General features: G+C 39.7%; 1 protein-coding gene and 1 long non-coding RNA gene across 7 annotated transcripts in view; one reads left to right on the plus strand and one right to left on the minus strand.

Annotated features, from left to right (window-relative positions):
* LOC141501700 (uncharacterized) overlaps positions 1-23,392 on the plus strand; it is a 241,135-nt gene that overhangs the window by 61,508 nt on the left and 156,235 nt on the right. The window lies entirely within an intron of this gene.
* NOS1 (nitric oxide synthase 1) overlaps positions 1-23,392 on the minus strand; it is a 244,590-nt gene that overhangs the window by 47,385 nt on the left and 173,813 nt on the right. For all 6 annotated transcript variants that reach the window (XM_074205930.1, XM_074205929.1, XM_074205925.1 and 3 more), the window contains 10 exons: positions 19,308-19,436; positions 16,142-16,287; positions 15,095-15,257; positions 13,392-13,483; positions 9,189-9,330; positions 8,793-8,932; positions 6,421-6,595; positions 1,915-2,016; positions 470-664; positions 190-275 (listed from right to left, as the gene is read on the minus strand). In XM_074205930.1, coding sequence (XP_074062031.1) covers positions 190-275; positions 470-664; positions 1,915-2,016; positions 6,421-6,595; positions 8,793-8,932; positions 9,189-9,330; positions 13,392-13,483; positions 15,095-15,257; positions 16,142-16,287; positions 19,308-19,436 — 1,370 coding nt within the window. The remainder of the gene's footprint in view (positions 1-189; positions 276-469; positions 665-1,914; positions 2,017-6,420; positions 6,596-8,792; positions 8,933-9,188; positions 9,331-13,391; positions 13,484-15,094; positions 15,258-16,141; positions 16,288-19,307; positions 19,437-23,392) is intronic.

Below are 23,392 nucleotides of genomic sequence, written 5' to 3' on the forward strand. Positions count from 1 at the left end.
TGATGGCTTGACAACACATTGGGAAATATAAGCAAAACAGTCCTATTTCATTATTCCTAACTGGGATATCCAGGCAATGGGTTGGGAGGGCTCACTACATCCAATAGCAGGACAAGTGTGAGATTTCTTGGGTCCAAGAACTTTTTGTAGGGATATTTATTTACAACTTTATGAACACTTGCTACTTACTCTGCCAACTTCTTGAAGCCAATGGCTCTCCTTTTTGTGGGAGTCCCATTAGTACCTTTCCAGACATGGGTGTTCCATGGATCCGGCTGGAAAAAGAGGGAGACAGTTGTTAGGAAGAAAGGAAGTAGTAGAAGCCACTGCTGGCTATCATTGATTTGACTCTGTAACTGAAACCCAAACCTTTACAAGTCAAGAGTTGGGAGGCAGTGAAAACTGGGGAATGAGATGAGAATAAGGATAGGAAGAGGTCAAGTCAGGTCTCAGAGGCAGGGGGCAGGACCTGGTACTCGAAGGAAGGTGTGAGTCGATAATTGAGCATTTCCTGGTGGAAGACAGGTGTGATACTGCCAGACATGGGTGGAACGATCCAGACCCAGTCAGCTGGACATCCCCCTCGGCAGCGGTACTCATTCTCCATGTGCTTGATGAAGGACTCGGTGGCTGAATGGTGGTCAACAATTGTCACTTTGTCACTCTGTGGGAGGAAAAGGGGAGGGGCTGGGTTAGTGGAGATGGAGATCATATAGGATCATGGAAGAAGAACTGGAAGGACCCTTAAAGGCTAACTTTTAAGTCCAACCTCCTCATTTTACAGATAAGGAAAACTGAGTCTGAGAAAAATTAAGTGACTTGCTGAAGTTCATAGAGTTATTCAAGTGACTGAGATGGGATTTGAACTCAGAGATGAGCATGCCATCTAAAATGCCATGTTATTCAGTTGTATCCAATTCTTTATGACCTCTTTGACCATACTAGTGCCCATAGGGTTTTCTTGGAAAAGAAACTGGAGTGATTTGGATTAAGGCAAATAGAGTTTAAATGACTTGCCCAAAGTCGCATAAGTGTCTGAGGTCACATTTGAACTCAGATCTTCTTGTCTCTTTATCCACTGAGCTGTCTTGTTGCCGCTATAAAATCAAATACCTTGAAATATTTCCCAAGAGCAGTGAAGAAAGATATATAGCTGAGACCTACGATATTCAGCATTGAAGAAACAATCTTTTTCCTAACCTGTGACTTCTTAGGGGTCATAGACTGTTTTATCTCTCTTACCCATAATAAAACAATAGTGTTGGTTGATTTGGTTACATGACATATCACTTATTAATTTCCTCTACTTGAATCGATAAGTTGGATCCCCAACTTATTTCCAGAATTCTTGAATGTATAAGTTGGAATTATTTAGAAGCCATACTTTCCTTGAAGACTCAACTCAAGAATCACTTTTTTTATAAAGCTTTTCCTAAATCCATCTAAAGCCAGATCCTCCTTCCTTAAAATATCTCATATTCATTTTGTACATAGACTACTTATATATATATATATATATAATAAATATTTTATATATTATTATACACATATATATTATATATAGTCTCCCCTAGAGTATAAGTTTTCTTGAAGACAGGGACTATTATTTTTTATCTTTATATCCCCAAAGCTCATCATAGTGCTTATCAGTCCAAGGAGGGAGATCAACAAATGCTTATTGGCTGACCCTATCAATACACCAGGCTGGCCCTCAAAATGTTAGCGATAGAAAACAAAACGTCTCCCTGCTTGGGTTGACTTGGTCCTCATCCAACTATTGGTCCTGCTAAGTTGACACAATCACTCCAAAAGTCACAGCTGGGCCCAGAGCTTTGCTTCCAAGTAGCTGAGGACTGAAAAATTTATGTTCTAAATCCAGGTCCCATATCTATGTGATCTTTACCACTTGGTTACCTGGAAACTGTAGAGCACAGCAATGTTGATCTCCACAAGGGCTTGGTCCTTCCAGAGGGAGGAAGTTTTCCTCATGTCCAAATTCATCTTTTTGGCCACTTCCTGGAGGAATATAGAAGTGTACATTCAATGGGAAGAAGCAGCATACAATGGATTTGGTGTCAGAGGTCCTATGTTCAAATATTAGTTCAACCACTTGTGCACCCTTGAACAAAATACTTTACCTCTTTGCACCCTAGTGAAGTTTCCTAATCTGGAAAATGAAGGTTTATGGCAAGATTGCCATTAAGATTGTTTCCAGTTTGGAGAGGTAAATCTCTTTGGGCTTTCATTTCTATGCCTCCATTTTCTTTTCTGTGAAATGAGAAGGGACTTCAAAAGGGTTCCTTTCAGTCTTAAATTTAGTGTTCTGTAGTCTTAGATGATCCCTTCTTTGGGCATCAGGTGGAAAGAAAAGACATATAAATCAACTTGGTTCAGTTGTTGCCCTCCCCAAAATAAATATCCTTGAATTTCCAGAGTATGAATGATTTGTCTTTCAAACTCAATACATTTTTTTAAAAATTTAATTTATTTTTCTGTCTCTCTAGCTCCTTCCCCACCTCACACTAGAGGACACTATTTGACACAGATTTATAAATATATCTAAAACCATACTATGCATACTTCTTTTATCAGTTCTTTCCCTGGAGGTGGATAGCATCTTTATTCATACATAAGTCCTTTGCAGTTGATTTGAGCTTTTAATAAAACTCAGAATAACTTGGTTGTTCACATTTATTCTTTGAACAATATTGTTACTGTATACAATATTTTCTTGGTTCTACTTACTTCACTTTTCATGCATGTCTTTTGATATTTTTCTAATGATAAGTATAATCAAAATATAATGTCTCACTTAAGCTAGCAAACAATTAGATTGCAGCAGGAATGTAAAAATAATTCTGGATAAAGTAAGTTTTCCAATCCATTGTACCCTGCTAGAGCAAGGAAGGCAGCTTGGTTCCAGGTCATAGGACCAAGAGAATGGTGGACTAGACATTTACTCCAGTTCCTTCTAATTCTCAAAAAGCAAAAAAACCCAAACAATCCCCTCTCCCCCCCCCCAAAGAATTGTCCATAGGAAGTAGAATAGTTGCAGCACAATCCACAGCCTAAGAAAGCAAATAATCCAACAACAGTGGGAAAAAATTAACTAATCTTTTACACTTTCACTTAGTGAAGAGAGCAGATGAATTACATCATCACAACAACAGAAGAAAAATGTCTTTGAAAGACTTATAAACTCTGATCGATGCAGTGGTCCACCATGACTTCTGAGGACCAAAGATGAAAAAGGCTATCCCATCTCATGACAGAGAGGTGATGGATACACTATGCAGTAAGAGACATGCTTTTTTGGACACAGCCAATGTGGGAATTTGGTTTGCTAGACTGTGTATTTGTTAAGAGTGCTTTTTTTTTAAATGGGATATAAGGGAGAGAAAATAAATTCTGTTAGCTGAAATAAAGTTTAAAAGAATTTAAGAATCATGATCAATTAAATAATTAACCATGATTCCAGAGAACTGAGGATAAAGGATGCTAACCACCTTCTGATAGAGAGGGGTTAAGGATGTATGGTGAAGAATGGTAAATATATATATATATACACATACATATGTTGGGCATGGCCCATGTGGGAATTTATTTTGCTTGATTCTGTATATTTGTTATAAGGCAACAAAGTGACACAATGGATGAAGAGCTGGACCTGGAGCCCAGAATCTAGTATCAGACACTTAATAGTTGTGTGTGATCCTGGGCAAGTCATTTCAACTCTGCCTTAGTTTCCCCATCTGTAAAATAAGGATAATAATTGTACCTTATTCCCTGGGTTGTTTTGACCATGGGCAAGTCACTTAACCTGTCTGCTTCAGTTTTTTTCTCAGTTAAAATAGGATAATAATAATAATAATAATAATAATAATAATAATAATAATTGCCTCCAGGGATTATTATGAGGATCAAATGAAGTAATATTTCTAAATATTAAAATTTGCAAACATTATTAGAGTATTAACTTGAAAACATTATTAATTATTAATATTTACAAACATTAAAATGCTATATAAATGCTGGTTGTTGTTATTATTATTATTTTCATTTTATTATTGAATAGGGTAGGAGAGCGAGGAAAAAACTTAAATAGGAAAAATACTCTCATTAGGCATCCCTTCCTTTAGCCCCCATGCTCTATTAGACATACAAAGAAACCCATTGATTTGTGCTTGAGATATACTCAGGGATTCCCCTCATGTTACATGGACTTTGCTAGAGAATCCCTGACTGCCGCCCTTTCCCTACTCCATTAGCTTCCATTAGTAAACTGCTAGATGCTACCTTTTATTCAAAACTTTCCTTTTTAAAATTTTTTAAAATTGTTTATTTATTTAGGGCAATGGGGTTAAGACTTTCCCAAGGTCACATAGGGAATTATTAAGGGTCTGAGGCTGGATTTGAACCCAGATCCTCCTGATTCCAGGGTCGGTGCTCTATCCACTGTGCCACCTAGCTGTCCCCCAAAACTTTCCTGATTCCACCAAGTCTTTGTTATTTTGTTATTTTGTTATTTTCTTGCCTTGAATTGTCTTTATTTAGAGTGGAAGGAACCCTAACAGCCATCTATTACAATTCAATCATTTTACAGACAAGAAAAGAGGCACTCGGAAATTAAATGACTTGGCCAAATTCATACAAGTACTATATGATAGAGACAGAATCTAAATCCAGGTGCTTGGCCAGTGTTGTAATGATACTCTGCCAATATTCTTACCATTGCTATGTCCTTCCTGGGAATATTGGTGCCTTGAGTGAAGGGACTCATCACTTTTGTCTTTGTATCTTCAGTGTTCAGCATAATATTTTGTATTGGGGGGGGAGTCTAGAACTGTGGTTTCATTCACAGCACTAACTCTCTCTGTCAATGCAGATTGACAACCACTCTGTAATTTAGACCCTGAAAATTATCTGAGGTATTGAGATATAAAGTGAATTACCCACAGTCAGGCAACCAAGATGAATCAGAAATGGGCCTAGAGCCTAGGTCTTGCTGAGGCTGGTTCTCTTATCTACTTTGGATACTGCCACCCTGACCTATCCTTCATTTAGGACCAAAATGCTTTTCCTAAAGTACAAGTCCAACCATTTCACTCGCCTACTCAATAACTCCAATGGCTCTCTATTGCCTCCAAGATCAGATACAAAATCCTCTATTTGGCTTTGAAACCCTTTTATCACCTCATTTATTTTTACCTTTCCAGTCACACCTTACTTACTAACATGTCCTCTTTGAGCCATTGACACTAGCCTCCTGGCTATTCAACAAACAAACCATCTTTGACTCCAGACGCTTTCTCTGGCTGCTTCTTATTCCTGGAATGCTCTCCCTTCTCAACTCTACCTACAGGCTTCCCTGGCTTCCTTCCAGTCCCAGCCAAAATCCCACCATATACAGGGAACCTTGCCCAACACCTCTTAATTCTAGTGCCTTCTCTCTTTTAATTACATCCTATTTATTTTCTTATTCCTCTCTATATAAATATTTTCCTATTTTTTCCTATTCTTGTATATAGCTTGTTTGAATATATTCGTTTGCTCTCTCTTCCAAGAAATTATCAGCTTCTGGAGAGCAGGGACTGTCTTCACCTTTTTTTTCTATCTCAAGCACCTGGCACAGTGCCCAAGACTAGGAACTTAATAAGTGTTAACTGTCTTGTTTTTAGTGGGCATTTAATTCACTTTCTTTTCATGGCATCAGCTCCTTGATATCATGGTCTTCTTTGATAAGGAAGGACAAACATCAATCTATCAAGACATTTAATGACATTCATATTGAACTGAGCTGAATTGACTGTTGCTATGGAGCTACCCCTTGACATTTATCAGCATAAACACCCTAATGTTCGCAGTTCTCCTTCTGGTTCTGCCTCATATTTGCTGTGTGATCAGAAGCAGATTAATCAGTCTCTCTGTTCATCTAGCCCCTCTTGTGAAACATGGCTAACAACAGGAGTCTTTGGTGAAGAACAGCTTCTGAATTACAGAAACAGATCCAGCCCCCATGCATCCCCCAAGCTCCCCTTGAAGATGTGATTCTCCTTTTGCCCTAACCAATGGAGGGGGCTCCCAGGGAGGGAATCAGACCCATTACCGGGAGAAGCTGGTAGTGGAGAAACTGGGAGCAAGTTCTCCTTTCAGAAGAGAGAAGGAGAGAGAAATAAATTCTTGGGACATTCTCACATATGCTGAGGGGGGTGAAGGTGCCCCAGGAAGTGCCCTTTCTACTTCTTTGAAGAAGGTATTTTGGATGGGTTCATGGGGTTGTTCCAAATCTCTGGGGACTCCAGGAACTGCTCCATAAGCAGTTTCAGCTCCAGCTTCTATAGTCCCCAGAATCCTTTTTGTATGATGAGACATCCTGGTGACTTCACCCCCACCCTTCTCATCCTCAATTGGGGACATTACCTCAAGAATGTTATATCGTGAGTTGTCACAGTAATCACGGACACCAATCTCAGTGCCCATGTACCAGCCGCTGAACGGGCAAGCACTGAACTCGAGGCCTCCAATCTCCAGGAGCATGCTAGATACTGCTGGCAGACCATACCACTTCAGCCCCAGCTCCTTGAACCATGTGAACCTAGGAAAGGCAACACAGAAGGGCCAATTGAGTCAAGGGTGCTCCTTGGGCAAGATGAGGAATCCTTCAGGATGTCAGCTGTCACCCAGGCTGCATGGAAAGTATGAATCACTCTGAAGGAAAGCTTAAATTTTAGTTTAGCTTGTGATGAGGTGGGAAAACTCTCCTATATGGGAATATTTCTAGGATGGTAAACCATTAGGTATCATTTCCAGGGACTCGGGATAGTTCTATTCCTTTCCCTGGATTTTAAAAGTTCAACTCCAAGTATTTCATGAACATATTAATCTTCAGTAAATTCTGTCTTTTTAAAATTCCTGTAACATTTACAATTTTTTCTCATAATTTAATACCTATTTTCATGTTTCTTAGGTAGATATAATAATAATAAAAATAATAGCTAAGATATATAAAACACATGCTATGTGCTTTACAATTATTTTCTCATTTAATCTTCACAGCAATCCTGGGAGGAAGAAGTAAGTATACTCATTTTACAGATGAGGAAACGAAGGTAGACACTTTCAAATGACTTGTTCAAGGTCATATAGCTAGTTTCATAGTTTCCATAGTTCTTATATTTACAGGTCACTTTAAGACTAATATATTCATGATGAAAGTAAATTGTCTGGGGCACATCAGCAGTGATGAGTAGCATGTGACAGATCCAGAAAAGATGTTGGTCTAATCATGGACCTCACTTTTGCCCCCTAGAATGACAAATTCCCTTCAAAATATGGTTTGGATATGGTCTTTCTGATTCCTCTATATACAGACTCACAAACTCACAACTCAATATACTTATTCTCCTCGCTCACTCTCCTCTCTCTCCCTCTCTCTCTCTCCCTTCTCTCTCCTCTCCCCTGTCCCACCTCTTACTGTCCATATTTTGCTCACCAGCAAAAAAATAAGCTCCTAGAGGGCAAGTGAAAGTATACTTTTGTTTCTGTATCCCCTGAATCTAATTAGTGATTTGTATATAGTAGACATCCCTGTGGAGTATTTGTGGGAAGACAAAGACAGAATTACAGAGGATAGACTTCAATCTCTTTACTGCTGGACTCTCATTGATGAGGTTATGGAGCCATTTAAGTGGAAAGAAATCAAATGTTATTCTCCTAGAGTAAATTTGAATGCTGAGTTATAACTAGGGTGAGGGACCTGGGACTTTGTCCTAGGTTGTAGAACATTTGGGGAGGATATGCTTTCTTTCCTTGATGGTCCTCCTATAGATTATAGAATACCATATTGCCCTACAAATTAGGTGCTACTGACTTTGTGTGGTGATTGAAACTGTAATGAGAGGTGTGAGCTCCCTTCTAATTAGGTCTTGCCCTTAGCCTTCCTCTTATTGTAGCTTTGCCAGAACCATGGCAAGCACCCTGATATGTCCAGCGCTCTCTGTTTCCTCTGCATGAAGAAGCATCTCAGGGTCTCTCCCCTCATGGAGTCTTGTTTCAGCTCCGCTATCTCCATGCTCTTGTCCAAGATATTAGAGTTTGTAATTATCCATTCAACTGTCTCTCTATCCATCCCTCTATCATCTATCTTCCTTCCTTCCTTCCTTCCTTCCTTCCTTCCTTCCTTCCTTCCTTCCTTCCTTCCTTCTCTCCCCCCTTTTTCATTCTTTGTCTCTGTTATCTATGTCTGTCTATCTACCTTCCATATTCCAACAAGAGGATAGATGCCTCCATTTGTCCTGCATTGTCCATGATGTTGGAAAACAGAGGTTCCATTAGAACTTGCTTGGGAATGGATTGGAAAAAGTCAAAGGGTACAATGAGTAGAAAGTCTGGGCACAAGTACAGTAAAGTTAAGGAAAGATCTTGTTTCTATGCCATGCAGTGAATATTTGTTGGCTTGATTTAGACCAAGCATTAATGGCTTTGTGCCTCAGTTTCCTTATTTGTAAAACAGGGATGATAATACTTGCAATCTCTGTTCCCTAGAGTTGTTGACAGGCTCTAATGAGGCAAGCATGGAAAGTGCCCTATATGTGTTCATTAACCTTCTTACCCTCTGGAAGTAAACTCTACCCTTTTTTGATACTGGAGGCTGAAGACATTTTCCTGGAATCCTTCAGCCAATCCAGGAGAAGGGATTAAGAAACCTGGGAGATTGGGTTAAAGATACTCTCTCTCCCTGTTGGCAGACAGGGTATTTCTAGATGCTGCCCCTCTCCCTGGACCCAGCTCACTTGGGATGTCTGATGGGCACTTCCAAAACCAGCTCTGGAGGAATCTGGAATAGCTCAGGATCATTGCCATTGGCTTGGAGCAGAAGTGGCAGGACATCGAAGCGTCCTCTTGGAGGCTTCCAGCCTTGCTGAATGCAGATCTGTAACAAAAGACCAGGTTTCAGTTACTCAGTGTATCAACTTCCTTTTGGACACCATGAAGAAGGTGGTGGAGGAGAAGGGTCTAAGAGGAGCAAATGGCAAAATCTTGGCAGTCCCTCACTCTTGGGGATTCTTGGTGCTGAATATGCTAAGCTTCTATGATCTAAACCAGAGAAAATGATGAAGAATAGATGGGGTTGCTATATGCCTGCCCACCTTTATTCCCAAATAGGTGGGGGTTCAGATGGTACTCACATCTGTGAACTCGACGTTGGCGGGGTCTCCTAGGATGCTGCCATCAGGTTGCTTATAGCCTGCATATCTGATGAGTTGTGAGTTCCAGACTCTAAAGTCATGCTTACCATCTGTTCGTTGGGGAAATATGGTGATGGCAGACCTGAAAGAAAGGGAAATGGATAACAGAGGTAAGGATGAAGCAGCCTAGCTGACAGGTGTTAAGTCACTCTAGTCCTGCCATTTAGTAATTGTGTTTCTCTGTACAAATCTGGGTCTCAGTTTCCTCATCTGTAAAATGAGAATGCAGAACATCACTTCCGATGTCCCTTCCAGCTTTAAATCTATGATCCTGTAACCTATCTCCCCTAAAACTAGGACCAATGAATTCTTTATCAGTGCTTAGCAGGGATGGTGGGTTAGCTATTATCTTGGTGATTCCTTTGAACTGGCTCCTCTGAAACCTAAGACAAAGTGGACACCACTGTTGACTTGGGGAGTCCTTTTTTTAAAAATAAAAAATCTTACAGAGCTTTATTACGAAGGACTCTGATCAAAGAGATCTAGGTTCAAATCCCTATTCTGATCCCTTTTGTCACCTGTAAAATGGTGGTATTAATATTTACACTAGCAACCAACAGTTCCATGGCCCTGAAAGTACAATAGGATCTTCAAAGTATGTTGTAAAATGGAGTTGTTAAATTGATACAAATCCTTCCCCCCCTTTTCTTTTTTGTTCCCTGGAATTGTGCTTTTATGAGAGTGGGGTAACTTCTGGTGTGGAAAACTCCCTTCACAGATATAGAATATCAACTGCCTCTTTAGTCTTCAAGGCGATTTCTTGGCATAATATAGAGAGTTCCAGATGTGAAGGCAGGGTGACCTGAATTCAGATTCAGCCACTGATGCTTGTTAGCTGAGTAACTGGACAAGTCAACTGTTTCTTCCTCAGTTTCCTCATCTGTAAATTGGGGAATAATCATGTTTCCTACACTAATAAATGTTGATTGAAATGCCAGTGCCCTATATCATAGGGAGAGGGATGGGACTTATAATCACTCTAGTATGGGGAATTCCTGGAAGGGGGGGTTCCTATGGAGGTTATCACCTTTTTTGTTGTTTTTGTTGCAATTTGTCCTAGAGAGTTGGTAAGTCAAGAACAGGGGTATAATTAACAAAATGATTGGGGGCATTAAGATTCAGGGTCACAAGTCACAAGTCACTAAGACACCTAGTTATCTTAGAAGTTGGATCATCCCTGTTGAGTATGTTCTACTTGGGATTCTTTTTGGGTATGGGTTGGAAAAATTCAGATCTCTAGGTATTCACACAAAGCACCAGGTTTGGACTCATCTTTGTGAGTTCAAATCCAGGCTCAGACGCTTACTAGCTGTGTGACCCTGGACAAGTCACTTAACCTTGTTTGCCTCCATTTCCTCATCTGTAAAATAGGCTGGAAGAAAAATGGCAAAGCAGCCCAATATCTTCGCCAAGAAAATCCCAAATAGGATTATGGAAAAGTCAGACACAATGGAAATGACTCAACACCACCACCAAGAGAGTTCATCTAACTTTGAAATTCTGTGAATCTGTGACCATGAAGATCTCTTTTGGTTCTAAATCTATGATCCCAGGATATTCCAGCTCTGACACTAATTGTGTGAATGTGGGCGACTCACAACTGCTTTGAGTTCCCCCATCTGCCAAATGGGAAGAGCTATTGGCCCTCCCCATCTCACAGGGCTGTTATGGGGGAAAGGTTTTGGAAATCTTATTGCACTATATAAATGAGGGTTAAGAATGGAAACCTAAACAGCAGGTTCCCCACTGGGATTAGAATTCAGATCTTCTTCCCCTGAATAGGCTCAGCCAAGGGATGATTGTTGTTCTCCTGTCTGACGAGAGACACATTCAAGGAAACCTAAGCTCAGGCTTATTTTGTATAAAACTGAGAGTTCAGTTTAATGCTTGAGCTAAGTATAGCTAGAGGGCTTGTGGGGAACAGCCCTGGGTGGCCCTGAGCTGATATCATCACTTCTTTCCCTAGGCTGTAGGGTAATCCTCAGCAGCTGTGGCAGATGCAAAGAAAGGGCTGAGTGGGCAGGCTGCAGGGCTAGAATTCCCAGTCAAATGGTCTTCTCTCCCAGGTCAGCATGGACTAGTTGGAAGCCAATCCCTTCCTGATCAAACTTTGCTTTGAGGAACTGAATCCCACAGGTGTGCTGGACATCACAAAATGATGTGGTTATTCTGAGCTGAATGAAGAAGAGACGGGTCTTTCTAACAGAGGAAGAAATATAGTGTTATCATTTCCAACTCTACTATCCTTTCTGGGGAGTGGAAGCTGAGTGGTGCAAAGGTTAGAGCCTTGGACTTAAAGTAGGGGAGACTTTGAGTTCAAATCCAGTCTGAGACACTTATTAGCTGTGTGACCTTGGGCAAGTCACCTGTCCTCTGCCTCAGTTGCATCATATGTAAAAGGGAACAACTAGTTCCCAGTTTGGTGTGAAGGGTCAAATGAGATAATATTTGTATATCTCTTTGAAAGTCTTAAAGTGCTATTATTATCAAGATACTCATTCCTCCCAGTATGACCTGTAACTCTTTGTCTTTTTGTTGAATAAGTCACTTCCTTTCTCTGGAAAGCTTTGTCATCTGTAAAATGGGTAATCTTAGCATGATATAAAGTTAGAAAGAGTGAGGGGTCCTTAGTCTTGTCTGTGTCCCCCTTTCAGAATCATTTTTAAATGCACAACATCAAACATAGGATTATAAAGAAAACTAATTATATTAAAATACAATTATTGGGACAGCTAGAGGGTGCAGTGGATAGATCACCAGCCCTGGAGTCAGAAAGACTTGAGTTCTAATCCAGTCTCAGATATTTGCTAGTTGTGTGACCCAGGGCAATCATTTAACTCCAACACCCCTCCACACACACACAATGAAAGAGCAATTGGCAAAATGGTTTTATAAATGTTCTCTACTTTGCAACAGTTCATATAAAATTGAGTGAAAAAATACATTCATGTCCTCCAGGTTAAAAAAAAACCCACTTCATTTAATTCAACTAAATTTTATCAAAAAGGAAGTCTCTGTGGATGGGATTCCATGATTTCACAATTCTTGAGGTCAAGAGAGCTTCATTCAGGGAAGAAAGTCTTTGGACTATCCTTCCCAGGAGGCTAGGTAAGCCCAGCACTATGGTAACACCATTAAGTGTGCATACACTGATTGGATTTTGGATTTTGAGAAAAGAATAGAAGCCTTGTGGGGGATAGCAAGAAACAGGATGCAGCTGGGGGAGAAACAGAAGGAGAAATGGCAATTATGACCTGAGCACCAATATCCAATGAATTTTATATTTTATAGATGTTATCTCTATTTATATAGCTATAATTATATCTATCTATAGTTATATATAAAATATAGATATAGATGTATATATATAATACAGATATTTTATAGATGAAGAAATTGCAGGGATGGACAAGAGTTTCTAAGATCCTGTAAAAGAGTATCTTCTGTAAAATTCAATCACTTCCCGGCCCTATGATATTGTATAGAGTAGGGCCAGTCCCTAGCAACTGTGTCACTGCCATAAGAACTCTACGCACTATCCTGTTATCAGAAGGATTCTCCAGTGTGCTGAGCAGAGATCTGAGTAAAATTAAGGGATCAGTGAAACAACTAAATCTAACCCAAGATTCTCTAATCAAATACTTCTGTAATCAGTTAACATTTCTTAGGCAAATCAAGATAATGATTTGATGCCTTTGAGACATCTAAATAGGGACATTTAAATTTTTAATAATAACTTATGGTTATTTTTTTGGACAAGGCAGTGGGGTAAGTGACTTGACCAAGGTCACACAGCTAAATAATTATTGTCTGAGGCTGGATTTGAACTCAGATCCTCCTGACTCCAGGACCAGTGCTCTATTCACTGTGCCACCTAGCTGCCCTACAACTTATGTTTCTATAATGCTTTCAGGTTTGCAAAGCAGTTTCCTCATGAGAATCTTATACATGAACAAGGACTGACATATTATCCCCATTTTACAGATGAGAAAACTGAGATTGAGAGAGATTGAGCTAAACTAACTCAGGGCACAAGAGACAGGGTGAAAATTCAAACCAAGATCTTTGGATTATTAAGTTCAGTTTTCTTTCCATTATACAACAAAACATATGTTTTTCTAGCCCAGCATCCTCTGGACTCACCTGAGGTTCCCTTTGTTTGTGGCATACTTGACATGATTGCAGATGTAGTTGAACATACCGTGGGCTGTGGTACAGTCTCGTGCATCAAACACCTGAAAGAAGAGTATTATAGAATGGTTTTTCTCCTCCTTTCAATTCCTTCAGCCCAGATTAATTCTTTTTTTTTTTTTTACTTTTTCCCTTGATGATTATTTTTCTACTGATTATTCTAAGTTCATGCATTTTAAACATCAGTTTAGGCCCGCAGAACTGAGCAGTGAAAAGGACTGTGGATTGTTATTTATCTTCTATTATATTGCTCAAATCTAACATTGTGTGACCAGACTAGAATATTGCCTTGAATAATGTCTAGTCACATAACATTAGATTTGAACACTTCAGTACAGGATAAATACTAATCCAAGTGACTTCAAAGATGAACTGGGCTAAAGAGAAATAACAACCAATAAAACCAATGAGATGTATTTTGCAAGCATTACAGAAGATCACGGATTTAACACTGGAACAAACCTTTTGAGAACAAATAGAGACCCAGAGAGCTTAAATGACTTACTTAAGTCAATGTAACTACTAATTATAACCATTATAATAATGATAATTAGCATTTGTTTAGAGCATTGAGCATTAGAGCATGCAAAGCATTTTATAAATATCTCACTTTATCCTTCTTACAACTTTGGGAAGCAAGTAAAATCTTCATTTTACATAGGAGGAAACTGAGGCAGACAGGGGTCAAGTGACTCATCTGGGGTCACACAACTAGTAACTGTCTGAGTCAGGATTTGATCTCAGGTCTTCTTGACTATAGTTCAGAGTTCTAAACTTCTGTGCCACCCAGCTACAGGTGTGCCCTTAGAAATTTGTCAGTTATTCCTGTTAGGTCTCCTCTTTAAATTTATTTTATTCTTTGGTCCATTTTCCCTTGTTCATGGTTGAATCCTGGCTCTGTCACTTGTTAGCTGTGTGACCTTGGTTTAAGTCATTTTTCCACTCTGGGTCCTCAGTTTCTGCATTTGAAAAAGAAGGAGGTTGTATTCACTGACCTCTAAGGCTCTTTCTCTATCTAAATCGAAGAGTATTAGGATAACTTTTCTTTCTATTATATATGTGACCATAAAATCATAGCTTTAGAACTGGAAAGATCCTTAGAGGCCCCAACCCCCTCATTTTCTAGAAGAGGAACACAGAGGAGGAAGGATGTGTTTAGGATCACAGAGTTGAGATTTGAACCTTAGTTCTCCAATCTCCATTCTAGAAACTTCTTACCTGGTATTCTCTGTCTCTATAGTCAGTCATTTTTTCCTCTGTTTCGGTTCTGCTAGCTTTGCCTCACATTATTTCAGAAAGTTCTTTCCAAATTTCTATTCCTCATAGTGATTTATTTTTAAAAGAATCAGGTTATTGTATTCCATGACCTTGATATAGACATAATTTGTTCAACCATTCAGACTTAACCTGGGGCCTTGTTGGAACCCTTCCTTATTATTGTCATCCAACATCCAATGTAATGTCCCACTGCTCCTTCCTGTCACCATATCCCATTCTAACCCAGATCTAGGTGTGCTAGGTGTGGGGGTGGGGAGAGAGAGAGAGAGAGAGAGAGAGAGAGAGAGAGAGAGAGAGAGAGAGAGACAGACAAAGACAGAGATAGAGATAGAGACAGACAGAGATAAAGACAGACAGACAGACAGTCTGACACTCACTTGCAGCTTGGACCACTGGATCCTACCCACACAGCGAGAAGCATTTCTCCAGGCATGTTTAGCTCCATAGATCAGCTCTGTGTCCTTCAGCTGGTAGGTGCTGGTGGTTTCTATCTCCCTGTTCACTTCTTCCAGTCTATCTGTGTGGGCTTTGGAGCCAAATCTGAACGGGAAGGACATATGGGGGAGAGGGGAAGTCACCAATATAAATTATTAGTGACTTGATTCACAAGAGCTAAAGAGATGCACAAACTTTATGTGTTGGCCTCAGTTTAACTGGCTATAAAATTAGAGACTTTGATGATATCATATAGTTAGTAACTACTTTCTACCTCAACCTACCTTCCCCTTTATTCAATATTTTAAGGATCCATGATTTTGCTGGTTTTGTTGAGAAGCAATATATTACAGTGGTTAGTCAACTAGTCCAAGAGTTGGAAAGTCCTGGTTCAAGTAATGCCCCTAAAATATGGGTTTTGTGTCAAAGGGGAAATCATTTAATCTCGGGTACAACATTCCTAAGATTATAAATTGCAGAGCACTAGAGGAAGGATCCATACCAAAAGTTCCCTATCCTGGTAGAATTTCCGTTTCAGACCAAAAAATTTTGTTTGTATTAGTGCTATTTCTCCTTCTCTCCATCCCAATTCAGATTGCACCCCCTCTGTATTTTAGTCTTTGGGAGCTGAAATTTTCATTACTTCATATCCCACAAATCAGTGTGGCAGGTCCCCAGACTCTCGATATACAGTTCATCACTAGGCCTTCACTCTTAACACAATAACACCATTTTGATCTTGGAATATGAAGAACAAGAACCAACCAACCAAGACTTTCACTCAAGTCCTTGCTGGTTTAGAAGGACTTGCCAGAACTTCTGTCTCACAGCAAAGACTTCTAGAAATGGGAGTCACTTGAAGAAATCCCTGGGATCCTCAGAGTTTTTGTTTTCTTTTTTTTTCACTAAGCAATCATTTATTTAACCATCAATCCAGGGGATAAGTCAACAACTCAGAAAAACCCAGATAACATGTAACTTCCACTTGCCTCTTTATAGATGAGTAGTATTGATCAATGAACTCTTTGGCCAAGGGAAAGAGTTGCTCTTTTGTGCGGACATCGTCAGGCTTCCGTATGTGTTGGGAAGGAAACATGATGGAACCCATGCAGATCTGCCCAGTGCAAGCTGTGTTCTAGAGGAAAAGGAGAGAAACAGAGTGAGGACTCGACCAATGAAATATGGATGGTAAGTGCCTTTGTCATGTCTTCTCCCATTAGTATGTAAGTTCCTTGAAGGTAGGGATTTTAATTCTCCTGTCTTATCTTGTCTCATCTCCTTTCCCCAAAACTTAGCCTTCAGTTTGGAGCATAGTAGATACTTAATAAGAACTTTTGGTCTGCTTGCCTCTATGGCCAAACTGAGGACCCTGATGGTCATGGAGGTATCTGCTTGGCTCCCTGGTTGATAAACCAGATTTTTAACAGCACCAACCAGCCCTACAAATTTGCCAAGATGAATTGATGTGATAGGAAGAATAAAAACAAACCTTCCTCTTGGAGTCAGTGATCTGAGTTTGAATCCTGGTTCTGAAATTTACTAGCCTAACATTCATAGTGGATGAGCTTGAGCATCCCTTTCCTCGTTTGTATAACAATAATATTTGTTCAATCTGCCTCCCAGAAAGAAGGGTTTTACAAGCTTCAGTGTGCTACCCAAATATCCATTGTTACCATTAGGATCATCACAGCATAGATTTAGAACCACAAAAAACCTCATGGGCCATCTGGCCCAAATGCATGATTTTACAGATAATTTTACAAAGGCAACTGAGGCGTGGAGAAGCAAAGATTTGCTGAAAGTCAAACAGGGAGCAATCTGAAGAAACTAGATGATAACCTGAGTCCTTTGACTCTAAAATCAATGCCCTTTTACACCTCCTATGGTCATTCCATAAGGAGAGAAGACTGTGTTAAGAATGGTTATGTCACCCAGGAACATGGAAGGGATTTTGAATTCTACCCTGATTATATTGTATCTAGTCTGGTATGACCTAAGTGATCATCTGGTCTGACCCCTTCAATTTTCAAAGGTGGAAACTGATGCCCACTGAGGGGAAACTATTTGATTGGCGTCACATAGCTAGTCAGTGGCAAAGTCCATATGAGAATTCAGCTCCTCTTGTAGTACTTTCCTGGGCTCTTTGTACTGTGCCACACAGATGCTGCTTAGAGGTAGTACGCAGTCACATTCTATGGTTTTCTTCTTCTTCCTCCTCCTCCTCCTCCTTTTTTTTTTTTTGCAAGGCATTGAGGTTAAGTGACTTGCCCAAGGTCACAGAGCTAAGTAAAAGTCTGAGGTCAAATATGAACTCAGGTCTTTCTGATTCCAGGTCTGGTGTTCTATCCACTGTGCCACCTATCTTTTCCAATTCAGTCACATTCTGGACACTGCATTTGAGAGAACATCAATAAGCTGGAGAGTTCTAGAGGACAGTAAACCAAGATGATGAAGATCCTTTAGTTTATTTAAAATGAAACTAGGAAGCAACTTGATATAGATGAAAGAACCCTGGATAGGGAGTCAGAGAAGCTGGATCCAAACCCTGGTTCTGTCACACGGGTGTCTTGGACGTGACATGTAACTGTCTGGGCCTACCTATCTTCATCTGTAAAATGTGAAGGTTAATCAGATATTTTTTTTTTTAGCTCTCAATTCCTGATCATCTGAATACATTCAGTCTGGAGAAGTAGGAAGTTTGAATGGGAAGACAGAAACCATCCTTGAATATCTGAAGGTCTGCCATGTGGAGGAGGGATTACGCTAGTTAGGTTCAGTGGGAAGGACAAGGTACACAGGTGGGAGGGAGATATGTAGAGGCAAGGGTGACATCAATAGAAGGTTCTTAATCATTAGCGCTGTCCAAAATAGGACCGGACTGTCTCTTAACTTTGTACTGAGATATAATTGGAATGGGGGAGGCAGAAGGTTTCCCTTTCCTGAAATTCTTCCCATAAAGACTGGATGATTACTTAGTGAGCATGGATTTTTAGGATAGATCAGACTAGATGGGCCTCTGAGGTACCTTCCCTGCTCTAAGAGTATGGTTCTAAAAGGAGATTTCCTCTCTAGGGAGAGGAATTAATTCTCTCAGGGCATCACTAAGTGGTATGTTGGGGGCTCTAACATAGCTCATTTAGTTTAGCCAGAGGGGCAGTCAGGGAGGCCCTTATTTTTTAACTGTCACTATGGAACAGGGTCATGGTTAATGAACATTTCATGCCTAGGGCTATGAAACAAGAGGAGTTGAATTTTCATTGAGGCTCTGCCACTATTGTGTGATGCTAGGCAAATAATTTCCCTTCAATGGGCCTCAGTTTCCACTTTTATAAAATGAAGAGGTCAGATGAGGTTATTCCTTGGATTCCATTTGGCTCAAACATGCTGGGATTTTGTTAATCATTCCTAAAATATGGTGCCCAAAACTGAGCACTATGGTCCAGATATAACTAGAGGTAGACAATGTAAGGAATTGTGTGAAAGATAGATGAAATTGGACTTTAGTCAATAGGTAATGGGGAACTTTTGAGGATTCTTAATCCGAGTTAACTTTCAGACTCATCCAGATATAACATTTGTAAGGTTCTGTGCAAACAATTAAAGTTCCATATAAATGCTAGTTATGGTGATGATGATAGTGGTGGTGGTGGTGATGATGTAGGAAGCTTAGTCTAACAGAAAGGATTTGTGGGGAGAGAGGAGAAGTAGGGAAAACAATCCCAGTGTAAGGTGATAACGACCTGAACTAGGAGGATATTGTTGATTGTCCTTGATTTTTAAAGAAAACCAATGACATCATGGGGTGATGTTTTGACTCATGCATAAATTAGAATCAAGTGAGGCAGAGTTAAACAAGTTGTCAGTCTTATTTTCCCTTTAAGAATCATCAAAGTCCAGTGCTAGGACAAAAGTCAGGATGCTTGGTAATGGCCAAGGATGGAGTGGATGACCTTAGACTTATCAATCTCCAAGCACTTCACTGTGCCTGCTTCAATCAACTTTCATGGTTGCTGGAACAAATTATTCTTATCCTCTCTTTCTGCCGGGGAAGTCTTCACATGCTTGGGGTAGATACCCCCTTAACTCATCAATGGGTTTGAAACCTATTACAAAGGAAAAGAGATCCTGAGGCAAAAACCTTATGAGGAGGCTTACCAAAGTGCTCTTGAGGTGGAGCGTGTCATTAAGGACCACATCTGTTTCCCAGTTCTTGACTTTGAGAAATCGAGGACATTTTGTAGGACTACCATTCTTGGTAGGTGACTGCTTTCCCGAGGCTGGGGGCTAGAAGAAAGAACAATGATGGATCATCAGAGAATAGAATGCAGGGACAATTAATGGAAATCATTTTTCTGGAATGTGAGGCAGATATGTGGTACAGTAGATTAAGTGTTGAGTCTGGAATCAGAAAGAATTATTTTCATGAGATGTTTAGTAATTGTATGATACACGACAATCACTTAACCTTGGTTGTCTCAGTTTCCTCATCTGTAAAATGAGCTGAAAAAGGAATTGGCAAATAACTCCAGTTCTTTGCCAAGAATAATCCCAAAGAGGGTCACAGAGAGTCTGGAACAGCTGAACAATAACATTTTTCTGAAATAGTAATATGATATAATGAAGGAACACTTGATTTGGCGTTAAAGGACCTAGATTAAATCTTGACTCTGTGTGTCTTCTACAAGTCATTTAAGTTTCCCCAACTGAGAAATGAAGGTGTTGGATTCAACACTATTCTACAGGCTTTGAATTTTCTTCCAACACTAGACCTATGACTCTATGGTGTTGTACAGGACCTTTTATGTCTCTGGGCTTCAGTCACATATAAAATTGGGACTGGGACAGGAAGAACTCTAAGATCTCCATCTGGAGCTCTATGGATCTAGCATCTCTAGCATTCTATTAGAGAGAACATTGGATTTGAGTACCTGGCTTGAGATCCTGAATCTGTTACTACCTTGGACAAATTACTTCACTTCTCTGGGACTCAGTTTCCTTCTTTATAAAATGGGGACACTGGACCAGATCAGTGGTTCTTCACCTTTTTTGGTATCTTGGACTCTTTACACCTAGTGAGTCTATGTTCTAGCACTCAGAATATTTCACAATTCATAAAATAAGATGATAAAGAAAACAATTATATTGAAATCTGGTTATTAAATATTTAAAAACCTAAGTTGTTAACATATGGGTGTATATATGCATATATATTTACCTAAATATACATATATATATATATATATATATATTTGTGCATGTACACACACACACACACACACACACACACACACACACCCCAAGTTCTTGACCCCAGATTAAGAATTTCTGCACTAGATCATTTTTGGGGTGTCTTTGTTTTTGAAAGGCAATGGGGCTAAGAGTGACTTGCCCAAGGTCACACAGCAAGGTAATTATTAAGTGTCTGAGGACAGATTTTAACTCAGGTCCTCCTGACTCCAGATAGCTTTATCCACTCTGCCACCTAGCTGCTCCCACGAGATCATTTTTATGGCTTCTTCCAGTTTGAGATCCTGATCTGTCAGACCCATAAGGAACAGATAAATCATGCTTTCCCCCAAATACCAACACAGAGAATATGACTCTGTCATAGCATTTATTATTTGCCTTGTATTAATCATTATTTGTATCTAAGACTTCATTTCTCCTTATAAGATTATAGGGTTCTTGAAGGCAGGAATCATGCCTCATTAAAGACTTTATATCAAGTGCATTTAAGCCATCATGGCTCACTGAGTACTTGATTAAATGTTGATCTAATGAGATGTGCTAAGGACCAAAAAGTTAAAGTTTAGTTTGGGGAAAGTTCCTGCCAGCTCTAAATACATGCCCCCAAAATTAAATTTAAAAAAGTTAAATAAATGATGATTCTACATTTTGGTTCCATCACTCAGCAGAGACACTTGTCAGACATGTGACCATGGGTACCGCCTTCACTTCTTTGAAGTTCCTCTGTAAAATGATAGGACTGGACTCCGAAAGCTCTAGGCTCTGGATCTGGAACAGAAGCATCTCTTATTATTCCTTATCCCAACACTTAGGGTAAATCATTGAGAAATCTTTTTCTCCTCTATAAATAAAGGGACTTAGACTAGATGGTCTCTAAGGTCCCTTCCAACTATAGTGGGAAAACAAGAAACTCTGGATGCTGGTTATACAAAAATGAAATAAAAGAGCATAGTCCCTGCCTGAGGAGTTTACAATCTAGTATGGATGGGAAAGGGGTGAATTCTCATATACATAGAGTTTACATTTCAAACAGTGACTTAAGAAAGATGAGAAGGGCATGCTCATTGCTAGCTTAGGGGAATTAGGGAAAGCTTCATCAAAGAGAGGGATCCTAAGCTGAGTTCTCAGAGGAAGAAAGAGTAGGAGGTCAGAGATGAAGTCAAGGGTGGGATGGTCGTAGTGGCATCTCTTCTAGGTCTGGATGGATCAGGCAAAAGGGAATCTTGTTTGACTAGAGTATGTAATGAGGAAAAAAATTTACAAAGTCTATAGCTATATTGTGTAGAAGATTCTTAAATGATTGAAAAAGTATTTCATAAGAAATTTGTTCAGAATACAAATACTAAAAGCAAAAAACGCTATTTTAAAAGTTATACCATTTTGATATGGGATGCAAGAACTCTAACTTCAATACCAAGCTAAAGAGTTAATTCTTTGTTTCAGTAGGCACTGGAGAGTCCCTGAAGGTTGTTGAGAAAAGGAGTGACATAATCATGACCATCTATGAATGATTCTGAACATATTCTCAAACAAGTTGTGTACTATTTGCTCTCTTAAATCTGATTTTTTTCCATAGGAAGAATCAGGTTTCTGGGGGATTATGCTGGGCTTCCAGATTATAGGATCTCTTGTTTCCCTCTATAAGTCAGAAGCCACAATTCAAGAACTAGGAAAGAGACCAATCTCAATTAGGAAGCACAGAATATTTTTAAAGAAATGGAGTTCACCCATTTATTATTTTGTTTTTGCTTTTTGGAGAAACAAATCAGATGTCCATCAACAAAAGAATGACTAAGTTAGTTGCAGAACACAAATTAAATGGAATATTGCTGCACTTCAGATGAAGATCAAGAGGTCAGAGAAGCATGAGAAGATGTACTGATACAAAGGAACAGAAAGAGGTCCAGGAAAACAAGACATGCAATTAATTGAACAATTTACATGGAAAGAAGAAACACAACAAAAGTCCTGAAATTAGATGTTGGGTGTGATAATGCCTAAGCTAGACCATGATGATGAGATTAAAAAATGCACTTTTCCCCATTCTTTGAAGAGTTAGGGGACCACAAGTATGGAACATCACATAAGTGTTGATTAGTTTTGAGGAATTATTTTTCCCCCTCTCTTTTAAAAATATTTGCTTCCCTGAAATACATTCAAGCACTCATGTCTACATACATAGATAGGTATGTATTTGTATGCATGCCTATAGACTCACATATGTTATTGTCTCTCCCATTAGAATGTAAACTCTTTGAGCGTAGGTACTATTTTTACTTTTATTTTTCACCCCCAGCACTTAAACAGTGTCTGTCAAATAATGCTTAAAAATATATGTTGATTTCTTAACTAATTGGAAGAAATAATGGGAGTCATCTAGTTCACCCCTCTCATTTTACAGAGGAACCTGAGGCATAGTGATATGAAGGTTCTTGTTTAAGTCCACCAAATTAACAAAATGGCAGAGCTGTGGTTGAACTCATCTCTTTTGATTGTAAAACATAGGGATCTTGTCTAATGAAGCTCTAGCCCCTAATGATGGTCCACCACCACCAAATAAGAGACTGTATTTCAGGGAAGCTATCCCTCCATACTCCAGGGCACTTCTGGGGAGGTCTATAGAGAAGACAGACAGCCCTGGGTGGGTGAGCATGGCAGGAGGCACTTGTATTGGGTGGGGCCTTGTGGGTGGGCATCAGGGAGCCATCGTTTGCTAGGAAGTGAAGGGGTGGGCACCCTTCCAGCTAGAGAGATAGCAGGCCTAATAAAAGAGGCCATCTGTTGAAGTTCCAGATGTGTTTGGGGTGATCATTAAAGAGGCGAATAATTGGAGACCAGAGGAAGAATGGTCTCCACCCATCAGCCCTCAGTCTCATGGGGTTGCACACTTGAAACCAGACATTAACGGGGCCTCTGGCAGGGCTGTTGTACTTAGGGCTTTGATGTTTTAATTAGGCAGCAGTGATATTAGGTGACTCAGAAATGGGACAAAT

The sequence above is a fragment of the Macrotis lagotis genome, chromosome X, assembly GCF_037893015.1.
Source record: "Macrotis lagotis isolate mMagLag1 chromosome X, bilby.v1.9.chrom.fasta, whole genome shotgun sequence".
Lineage (NCBI taxonomy): Eukaryota > Metazoa > Chordata > Mammalia > Peramelemorphia > Peramelidae > Macrotis > Macrotis lagotis.